The sequence below is a fragment of the Acanthisitta chloris genome, unplaced genomic scaffold (assembly GCF_000695815.1).
Source record: "Acanthisitta chloris isolate BGI_N310 unplaced genomic scaffold, ASM69581v1 scaffold10770, whole genome shotgun sequence".
Taxonomy (NCBI): domain Eukaryota; kingdom Metazoa; phylum Chordata; class Aves; order Passeriformes; family Acanthisittidae; genus Acanthisitta; species Acanthisitta chloris.
In genome coordinates this window covers 1-11,141 of record NW_008653357.1, presented here as the reverse complement: position 1 = coordinate 11,141, position 11,141 = coordinate 1, and the positions used below count along the sequence as shown (strand labels likewise).

Sequence of the window (11,141 nt, the reverse complement as noted above, 5' to 3'; positions counted from 1 at the left end):
GTTGAAAAGACTCAGCTTGGAAAAAAAGGTTATTGCTTGCCATCAAAAACTATGAACATGATAGACTTGGGTGTTAGGCAGCAAGTAAGTTGACAAAATCCTGCTCATGAACTGTGAGATTTTAACAGGCTATTTTAACAAGCAGGGAGGTAAACCACACAACTGGTTTTTGGAACAGTAGAGTTCCACATGGTTTCCAACAAAATTCTCCTGAAATCAACTCAATTCCTTCTCTTCCCTATCAGTATCATCCATAACAATATCTAAAAAAACAGAAAATGAGCTGGCACACACACAGGTGGCCCTAGGTCAGGCCAAGCTTTTGACAGCTGGGGCTACCCAGGGCAGCAGGGTTGGGGCTGAAAGTGCAGCCAGCTGTGTTTCTGCAGCACTGATCCTGCACTGCCAAATCTGGACTGAAAGTAACAAATACAACTTTCAGTGGTAATATTAGAAATTGGGGTGGGTTTTCTGCAGCACACACCACTGAACAGACACAGGACAAGGGCACAGAAGCAGCATTGCCCAGGATTTGCCCAACTCTCCCAGGCAGGCAGCTGAGCATGAACTGACCTCAAGTCTCTCACTGCAGGTTCATGATGTACCCCAGAACTCATTCACCCCCATGATATCATTCCATTTGATATTCAGACTGCCTTAAATACCAGCAGAGCTATTCTTATGAAGCAGAGGGACTGTGGTGAGGTGATGAGGATGCAGTTGGTATGTTTGGTAACACAATGGGAGAATAGCACTGGGATGGCCTCTGAGGAGAGGCATTTTGGATGCACAGCTTTGAAAATCCCACCAGACTCACAGCTAGAAAGGGATCATAGGGCAAAGATCAGAGGGAGGTTTTAACACTGTGCTGGGCAAGGGCACAGCTGTTGGAATGCCCCTGGCTGCTGAGAACAGGGACAACAAGCACGTGCACAAGTGAAACAGCTCTTTGGAGGAAAGGGGAAGTCTCACACACACATAAAACACCATCCCCAGCTTATCTACTCAGCAGCAACCTCCTTCTCACAAGGTTTGTGTTCCATCAGTTGAGGATAGGAGCATACCTGTGGTGACAAACAGGACTTCAATGGTTCCTCAATTCTAGAGAAAGACAGTGTCTTCCAAAGCTACAATTAGGCCAAGTCTGCACTTGGCATCAGCAGTGAGGCCATTATCCCCTCTGAGTATTTCAGTGAATGCTTAATTATTTTTTTAATAAATAGTAAAGGGACTAAGTTCCCATCCCATATAATGTGTCCTTTAGGGTAGAGTTGTTCCAAACTCTTGCCTCAGTTTCTTTAAATGTCGGAGTTACAGTTCAAAAAAGCAACTCCCTAGAAATGTCCCATCATTCAAAATCTGCTTCTTGTGTGTCTTTGAGAAGTAGTTCCTGCTTTTTCTGGTAAAATGAATGTTTTGCATCTGTTAACACTACAAATCCAAATACAGTGTAGAAGAGGGAGCTGGACTCAGGCCATCCTTGTGCACCATCACCTAATTTGCAAGCACAGAACAATTATGACTGGCAAGAAGAGGCAGCCTGGCTTTTAGATCCTAGCTTAGACATGGAGTTTACACAACAAGAATGGCTGAGAAGAACAGACTGTATATTTCCCCCTCAACTTGTTTTTCAGCGAGGACAGAGAACTGCTCTCAACTGGGAGAAGCCAACAGAGCATATCAGGAGACACACCAGCAGAGGAACTGGCTTAATCCTGCTGCTCACTTTATCACTACTGGGCAATCACCACCATAACTCACCTGCTCCCAGGGGAGCCTGCACAGTACCATGGCTGAACAGGTAGTGCTGCAGCAGTGCCACACCAGTACATCTGCATGCAGCTGTGCTTGCAAGTGTGAAGAGGAGTTAAACCAAGCAGCAGAATCACACAGCTTGAAGTGTGAGCCAAAACAAACCCAACCTCCTAAACCCACAGCCTCAAGGCTCCTTGTCTTCTCTGCAACTTCTGTCCCAGCAGAAGGGACAGAAGTTATTCCCAGAAAACCTCTCTGGAATGCCTATGCTCATTCAGCAGCCTTGCTCTGGAAGATTCAAGGCTCATTTTTTCCTAATGTCTAACCTGAATTCCCTCACCTTCAGGCCACTTGTTCACTGTCACCCACAGCTGAAACACAAGCTAGATCCCCTTCCTTGCCAAGGCTCCTTCCATACCTCCCTGGTTACACTGCCATCCCTCCAGGCAGAGCTGCCTCAGTTCCTTCCACAGCTCAGTCATCCCTGCCTGTCCCAGGCTGTCTCAGGCAAAGCAGAGACCTCCACTGGTCAGAGGTCAGGGCAACGTCAGACTCCCAACTCCACATACCTCCAGGCTGGCTGTCACTGCCTGGAACCCACAGCCAGGCACTGTGCCCTAATATCCCAGTGCTCCTGCTCGGGTGCAATACTGGCAGCTGTTTGCAGGATTACACAGTATTTGCTTCCACATTATTTGCCCAGTGTCCTCTGCTGCAGCCACAGCTTCCCTCCTCTGGCAGAGGTTGTGCCTTTCACTGAGCCATTAAGGAAACACGCTCTAAGGCCCAGGAGCCTCACTGCATCCCTCCAGCGGCAGTAGCTATGCTTCATTAGTTTCCCAACTAATTTTAAAGCCATCTGCCTGCTCATGGGAGCAGCAAAAGACTCAAGACAACAACAGATGTTTTGCTGGCTCTGATAAATTCCCAGATTAGAGATTTTGCAAGTAATCCAGCACTATGTGCTTGTTGCCTAAACCACATCAAACCAGTCTATTTCTGGCTGCCAAGAAATACCCTCTCCTGCCAAGACTGGGCACACGCAGAGCTCAGTGGATGTAAGTACTCTGCCAAGACACCTGAGTGATGGTTTACTATACCCTGAAAGAAAAAAAAAAATAAAGCCATCATCCACAAAACACGCTTGTGGAATGCCTGCAGGCAGTGGCTCAGTGTGCAGCTGCCTGTGAGCTGCAGGTTGTGTCCAGGATTGGGGAAATGTCTGGTCCCCAGCAAGGGGGCCATGACTTGGCACCAAACCTTTGCTAATGAAAGGCATGGACTGAGGGTGCACAAGCCTGGGGATGCCTTTGTGCTGTAAGCGCTACTCCCAGAGCAGTATCTGACTGGTCAGACAGGGAAGTTTCTTTTCATGCAATGCTGAGCACAGGCAGACTTACCACTAGCATGGCAAGAAAGAAGCCCTCAAAGGCTTATGCAAGATACACCTGAAGTAAAACTCAACTCTTCTCAATTTACTTCATTCCAAATATTTAAAGACCTTTACCAGTTGTCCTACCCATCCTCCAGGTCTCTAAGCAACACTGAAGATGTGGCAGAAAAACAAACCTGGTAATAGACCTGGAAAGTGTTCAAAGCAAAAAGACCACTAGGATTAAGCTCACTACCACAGGCAGCACCAACAAACCATGCCTAACATCAGTCTGATCTGAAGTGGCAAGATCAAGCATTACTGGTTAGGCTGTTACAACTGCTTGTACCAACTCACTCATGTTAGCTCTGGCAAAGACACTCCTAAACCAACAGTGCTGCCTGTATTCATCAGGACAGAGGACAAGCACTACAAGTTCCACAGGTAGCTGTTGCTCCTGGACAGCACATTTCAAGCCAAGTTAAAACCCTGAGCCAAGATGTGTTGCAACTCCACCAGTAGTCACAAGGGCAGGGCTCAAGGGGCCAAACTTTCCAAATACCTGTGCAATTTCCTGCTTCAAGATGTCCATGGCTTTGTGTGTCAGCCTTTGTGGGAGCTGCTGACTTCCCAGTTTGCAGTGAGCAAACACAAGCTACCCAAGGCACTTTAACTGCTAAATGCTGCTGAAGAACAGTTAGGCAAGGAACTGAGTTTAAGGCTCTGTAAGTACCTTTTCTCCTCATATCCCAAACCGCTTATGATCTTTCAATAAAAAGAAGGCAGGAGCACAGCCTATGCTTTGCACAGGTTATCTTCTGATTGCTGCAGAGTCTATACAAATGCCTGCAAATTTTATTGGAATCACAGCCCTTAACCATATCAGAAATTAAAGTGAACACAATTAAGTAGTACAAGAGACTTGGAATGGAATGGGAATTCAAAGTTGAATACAGGCATTAGACTGTATTAACTTTGCATCCAAAAGCAGTGAAGTTTACATCTTGTATAATTTTTTGCTAGATAGACCTGAACACTCTTCCCCCATGATCTGGCAGTGGGGACAGTGTAGGGGGAGAGAAGGGAATTAAGTCTTGCGTTTAAACCATCTGAGTTTGGCAAAATGAAATTTAGCCTGCAACTTCACTGAGGTAATTGCTTATCCAGGTCACTGTCTTACAGTCCTCCACATCGTCCAACAAGGAAATTAGACAATGCATCCTTCGTAGGGAAGTATTTACAAATAAAATTTAAAACATGGCTGAAGCAATTTAAACAACAGATCTTCCCTAAAAATCTGTTAATGCATATCTAGCAATTTTTTTCTTGAGATCCTACACTCAGTGTAATTAAAACAACATTTGAAACATTCCAACAGGAATCACATTGCACAGAAGAAGCAATTTGCTTCTCTAACATTTTTGCACACCTGCTCAGAGCCTGTGCATTTAGTGCACAAGTTCATACTGCCAAGCCTCTACATAGGTACCTAATAATACTACAGAACAAAGTTCTTTGGAATGAGGACAAGCATCTTAATCTCTAGGCTGCAGTGATGCAAGGCACCCTGCAGCTTTGTTTGCTTGGTCAGTGAAAGCCAGAGGAAGTGCCATCCATGTCCACGCCCAGTTTGGAGTTGGTATCCAATTCTCTCATATAGACTAAAGCCCATTGCAATTTCAGACAAGCAGCTGGTGACAAATCAGTTGCGAATCACTCCAGGCCCTTCTGGGAGGAGGGATGCAAAGAAAGTCTTGAAGAACAACCACACTGTGCTCATAAGTGAAGGGTTAGCTTGCTGCAGTTCTTGTAAAGCTTGTCCGTCATCAGGAGGCACCTCAGATCCATCTGCTCTGCCTGCATTTCCCCCCTGCCAAAATAAAGGATATTTGGTAAATAAGAGGATTTCAGAAATGTTAGAAGAATCAGGAGTCAAATATGTTTTGCTGCTCAAATGTCACTGAATATAAAAACTTGCAAGTATCCTCAGATACAAAGTCAAAAGCAAGCTGCACGCTGGCACTACTGGTGAATTCAGTGTATCCAAGAACACTGTTTAAGACCAGCATGAAGGACCAGATCAGGTGAATTATGTATTTACAGCTAATTAAATTTCACTGACATCAACCAGAAGTGTCAGCTTTAAATCCAAGACTCAAACTGCTTATAGACCCAAGTCCTACAGAGTTACAGTCTGAACCTTGTCCTCAATTACAGCCTGTGACAGGCCACTCTCCACTGCACCTTCCCAAAGAACAAACAACTAAAATATAACATTCAGACCAAAATATTTTGTAGAACAATGGAATTTGCTACACCAAAGGATGACTCAGGTGACAATTATTCCCCCATGCAAGATAGATAGTTTCTTGAAAACGTTTAGAGAAAAGTTTTTGCTACTACACATTATTAGTAAACTGAAAGTGAAACTTCAGAGTTTCTTGCTCATGGTTTAAAAATCTAGCAAGGCAGTACCTGTAAGTTATTGTTCTGGTCCTGGTTTGGAGCAGCTTGAGGGGGAACATTGCCTGGAACAGGCTGAACTGGTCTTCGTCTAAATGGGAACCATCCAACGTGGTGCCTGGGGAAGGCAACAGACTTGAATTAGTGATACTTCAACACTACCCCTTGTTACACCAACAGCTGCACAATGACTGCTCAGAGCTGCTGGCAACAAGTTCAGCACATATTAAGGTATTTCTGTCCTGACCCATTTAGCACTTTCAAAGCCTCCAGTTCACAGCAAACCATGAGGTGGGAGGGGAAGAGGAGCATCTTCTCCCATTCCAAACAAGCAGCACTACATCCAGGTTTGCACCCAGCATGCTGCTGGAGGTATACAGAGCATGGCTACCATGTTATGTACACCCCTGGGTAACTTCTCTGTACTTGCCCTAAAAAAGGGCACAACAAAGAACATAGCACTACCTTACCAAAACACAACAGGCCACACAGACCTCCCTAGAAGGCAAACAGTGTAATTTCAGAAATGCATCGGAAGAATCAAGTGCCAAACAACATTTTGTTGTTTGAAGGTCTGTAGAAGGACTATCTCCAAAGCACCTGCACCTTGTAACCCACGATAAGCTGTTCAAAAGTTACCCTTCAGAACTATCAACAGTAAAATTTAAGGACTTCTAATGAAGCAATTAAGCTTCATCCTCCAAATCTACATAGCTGTTGGAAGATCTGCTCCAGTTTCAACTCATACACCCACCAACAGAAATTCAGAGGTCTACATCACTTGTTTCACTGGTGATCAAAGAATTTTTGAAGACAGATGATCTTCCTCAGACAAGACACCTCAAGCATGGCAGCTGAGATGTAATTACCATTACTATGGGTTTACCCTAATTATCCCCCCTGCCCAGAGAGGTTCAAAGGCAGTTCAGCCTGGTCTGCTCTCCACAGAGCCAACATAGCAGAAAAAATTGCACGGGCCCAGGATTGAAAGGACAGGCACGAGAACCTTTTCCCAAGCTTCAACCACTTGTTTCCCAACAAGCAACTGTCATTTACCACATTGCACCTACAGGTCAGTCTGCTGTACATTGCCAAGCTGCTGGAGCTTTACCCCAGGAGGTACTTTGGTTTCAAGCAGTTTTCTAACAAAGCAAGCCACACCAGAAGCATCAGTACAAAACCTCAGTGAGATCACCTGCTATCAGCCACCTCTTCTTCATTTAATTCAGGCACATCCATACTTTTATTTCTGCTAAATACTGAGCTATGCCAGGAGTGGTTTGCCTTTTCCAGGGACAAGAGTCCTATGAAGCTCAGCTGCCAGGAATATGAGCACAGCAGAGCTCAGTACTTAAATGAAACACTTCTAACAGTAAGTGTTAATGCCATTCACTTACAGGTACATGAGAACAGTGCCACCCAGGACCAGGAGGAGTCTGCTCATACTGGAGTAGAAATAGACCATGTTGACAAAAACATATAACAGTGTTGCTGAGTAGAGCCAGTCCAACCAGTCTCGATTCCCACCCTCCTCCTCTTCCTCCATGAGGGGACCCCCTTGGACGTTCATCCGCAGGTTCTGGTTGGCCACTGCATTAACCTGGGCAGCAGCATTCTGGTTTCCAGGCTGGTTTTGTGCAGGAAATGGGTCTGGGAGAGGAGCTGGAGGTGTCACTGGTGCCACTGGTATCTCCTGGGAATGCCATGCATGGGATGGGTCAGCAGATGCAGCAGTAGAAGCCAAGCTGGAAGCAGAGAACAAAGGACAGAATGAGGCTCAGTCAAATCCCTTCACCCTTAACACAGGCACTGAAAACCTGCACAACTTTAAGAATAGAGTCAGATCACAAGTAAGTAGAAATTCTCAAGTTTAGAGGCTACAGAAGGATTAAAAACAAGTTTCAGTTCTACCCATAACAGCTGTATAATGACTTCAAGTCAAACCAGGTACCCTCCCCTTTATGAACAGTAACATCAATACTTCACAAAAAAGCTTTCAGAGCTACCTGCAGGTAGTCCAAAAGCCTTCTGCAAGTCTCAGCTTGACCTCTGCCACTGACTTCCAGTCAATGCTGTGTGCTACTTTTGACTGCTTAAAGTGAAAAAATGAAGCTCTGAGGCTCATCATCAGGATTACATTTACTCTAGAGACACCTGTCCTGATCAAAGGAGTCAGATCTGCAGCTTGCAAGATTCAGGCCCACTGGCCTGTTCAGCACCAGAGTACCACATGGCAGTTAGAGGTACATTCCCACACCAATCAGCTAGAGTTACAATGGAAAAGCATCTTCAAACACCATCAAAAGATGAAGAACTACTAGGAGTTCTCCATTTCCTTGTATAACAATTTCTACTTCCTACTGGTGGTTTTGGACAGAACACTTACTATTGCATGTAATACTGTCTTGCATAAATCTGCTGGAGCCAGGCCATCTGGAGCATGCTGTAGGTCATGTAAGCAGAGAAACCAGGAGCCACACTCTGGAAGGGATGCCAAGTTGTTTCCAGCCTTGGTCAAAAATTGAACACATTCATTAGCAAACGTTGGACAAACAGCAAGAGTCACTTACTACATGACAATGTAAATAGATTCTACCACTTTGTGCATCCAAATACAAGAATTCATTCTTCGTCCTAGAATATTAAAGACACCTCTGTACCCATATGAATAAATAGAAGATGTTAACAGAGCAGTGCATTTGTCTTTAGGTGCCACATCCCTGGAAGTGTTTAAGGCCAGGTGGGACAGGGCTCTGCATAACCTATCTAGTTGGGTGTCCCTCTTTTGGCAGGGGGTTGGACTAAACAGCTTTAAGCTCCCTTCCAACCCAAACTATTGTGTCCACTAAAGATTTTATATGTAGCCTCATCACATTTGGCCCATGCACTATGGGCTTATGACAGTACATATGGTGTAAGGAGCTGGCACCCAACACAACCACAACATTTTTGCATCTGGATATGGCACTGGGTGATATGGCTTAGTGGTTTATGGATTAGAGTGGTTGACTTAATGATCTCAAAGGTCCCTTCCAACCTTGATGTTTCTATGATTCTATTTTAAAAATCTTAATGATGTCCATAAAATTGTATTTACCTGTTACTGGCTTCTGCTGAAGATTGGCCAACAGGAGAGCATCTCTGTGTTGCATCATTTGAGGAAGGTACAGACTGTTCCTGACTAGCTTCTGATGATAACTTGGGCTGATCAGCTTTAACCTAGAGACAGCAATACAACCAGTGAGGTCTACTCAGGACACCACATGCACCTTAAGCAAAAAGATTACACCAGACAGAATATGCTCTTGTTTTAACACTGCTACACAGTTCACACACTCAGTCCCACACAGCACCTCTCTGTGCTGCCACAGTGCTGACACTGCTCTTGGGCACCATATCACAAGCACCTCCCTCAGTACTTTAAAACTCCCTAAAAAATGACTGGGATTTGAAACTGACTTGATGTTACTCTTCCCTTTCACCAGATCTACACTTTTCATGCACATACTGAGAGTCTATCTGGTTATAAAAAATGTAATTGCAAAAAAGAGGGGAAACTACACTCAAGGCAGTTTGACTTTTTACCATGTTAAGTCTGTACTTGTATACACAAACTGCTGTACACCAAGTTCAAGAGCTGTTCTGTGGTGATACATCAGTATAATATCCAGGGCAAAGCTGGCTCACATCTAGCCACTACCAAGCATGGGTAGGGTAAGCTCAGATTGCCTGTAGTGGGCAACAGGAGCACACCTCTGGATGCGTTATCTCATCCACATCAAAGTAAGAATGTGTTTTGGTCATTTGCACTTGAAACCAGTAAGTACAGAGCTCAAGCACTAAGGCTCAGCGGGTAGAGAAGGCAGCAAAGATGAGTCATTAATGAGAGCAGTTAAAGTGTCTGCAGCTCTCAGTCTTCTTCCTTCCCCATATACAGATCAGAACCACTTCCACTAACTTGTCTTCTACCCACAAGCTCCATCTGTCCATAAAAAAAAGCCTGGGACACAAGTCACATTCTATTTAATAAACTGCATTTAGCAGAAAGCATTTCTCCCCTGAGTGGTGTTACAACTAGATGATAGTTCTGGTATTTCTTAACAGATGCCATGAGAATCTCTGCTGATGAGCTATAGAGTCAATGTTTTCACTCAGCTTAATCCAAAAACATTCTCACATTCCTAAACAAACTGTCACAAAGTAAGTCTGTTGCACTAGTAGGGAAAACCTGCAGTACCAGGGAACCTTAGAATAGCCATTTAACACTTCTTATTTTCAGTACAACCCCAAGATTCAGAGTAGCATGTTAAAGTACCTCTGATCTGGTTTCTTGCACATTTGCAGGTGTCTTGACGCTGTACACCAAGTGAAGAGCATGCAACTCCCCATGCTAAAATGTAAGGGAAAACATGTTAAAAAGAAATCACTTCTCTTCATGTTTCAGCACATCATAAATGGCATTTTTCTATACCTTTGGCAACAACTCTCTCAGATAATGATGATCAAGCAGCAGCTTCCCAGAATAAATCAGCTTCTGGTCCTCTTCAGGCTTTGATGAAAGAAAACAAAGAGTAGGTTGAATTCACTGCCAAGTACATGCAAACATGAACTAGCACAGCTGAAAGCCAGATGGACAGAGGCAGGGAGCTGGGAGCATCCCACACATTCAGGTGCAGAGGGAACTGTACACATCTAAATTCAGCTAATGTGACAAGAACAGTGCCCAACTATGAGATACTAACACTGAGATCTAAGTCAGTAGAAGGATATAAAGTCCTTTTGGCAAAGAACTTGATTACGTGACATCTCTTTCACAAGTCCCAACAAAAACATTTGTGTTTCTTAGAAACAGCGTTTGGAGCTCTATCCAATCTGATCAGCACCAGAGGTGGCAACAAGTAACTGTTACACCCCATGGATTGAGCCCCAGCAGCTCTGCACCTGGAGCCATCCCACGGCAGCACAGCAGCTGCTGGAAGCACACAGAGCCTGTTTGTGGACAACCACCTGGCTCCCAGGGAGAGCATGGCCAAAACATGAGGGTCAGATCTTCTCCTAGGCAGCTAGCAACAGGACAAGAGAAAATGGCCTTAAGCTTGCCAGGGCAGGTTTAGGTTGGGAAAAATTCTTCACTGAAGGAGTGGTTAAGCATTGGAGCTGGAATGGGCTGCCCAGGGAAGCAGTGGAGTCACCACCCCTAGAAGCCCTCAAAAAATGAGTAGACATGGCATTTCATAACACAGATTAGTGGGCACGGTGGCATTCAGTCGAAGGTTGAACTTGATAACCCTGAACGTCTCTTCCGACCTCATTGGTTCCACAACGACCTCGCAGCCTCCTGCGGGAGCGCTGAGCACGGGGCGCAGCTGCTCGGGCAGCTCTCACGTGTCAGCTCACGAGCCCTGCGGCTCGAAGGGAAGTGACACTTCTGCATTTCAGCCGCAGACAGCCCTAGGAGCCCTGGCTGCGCACAGCCCAGTGCCTGCCGTTCCACGGGAACGATCCTCCAAGCCCCCAGGAGGGGGGTGCGGTGCCGCGGGCGGGTGCGGTG

At 45.2% G+C, this 11,141-nt stretch overlaps 1 protein-coding gene across 1 annotated transcript; it reads right to left on the bottom strand.

Annotated features, from left to right (window-relative positions):
• Positions 1–4,315: 4,315 nt before the first annotated feature.
• On the bottom strand, positions 4,316–10,139 carry HERPUD1 (homocysteine-inducible, endoplasmic reticulum stress-inducible, ubiquitin-like domain member 1; the record flags this gene model as incomplete). The annotated part of the gene is made up of 7 exons (XM_009080639.1): positions 4,316–4,997; positions 5,603–5,708; positions 6,988–7,335; positions 7,977–8,099; positions 8,688–8,809; positions 9,906–9,980; positions 10,062–10,139. Coding segments are annotated over 7 exons (1,020 nt in total), but the record flags the coding sequence as incomplete, so codon positions are not given.
• Between the last annotated feature and the right edge of the window lie 1,002 nt (positions 10,140–11,141).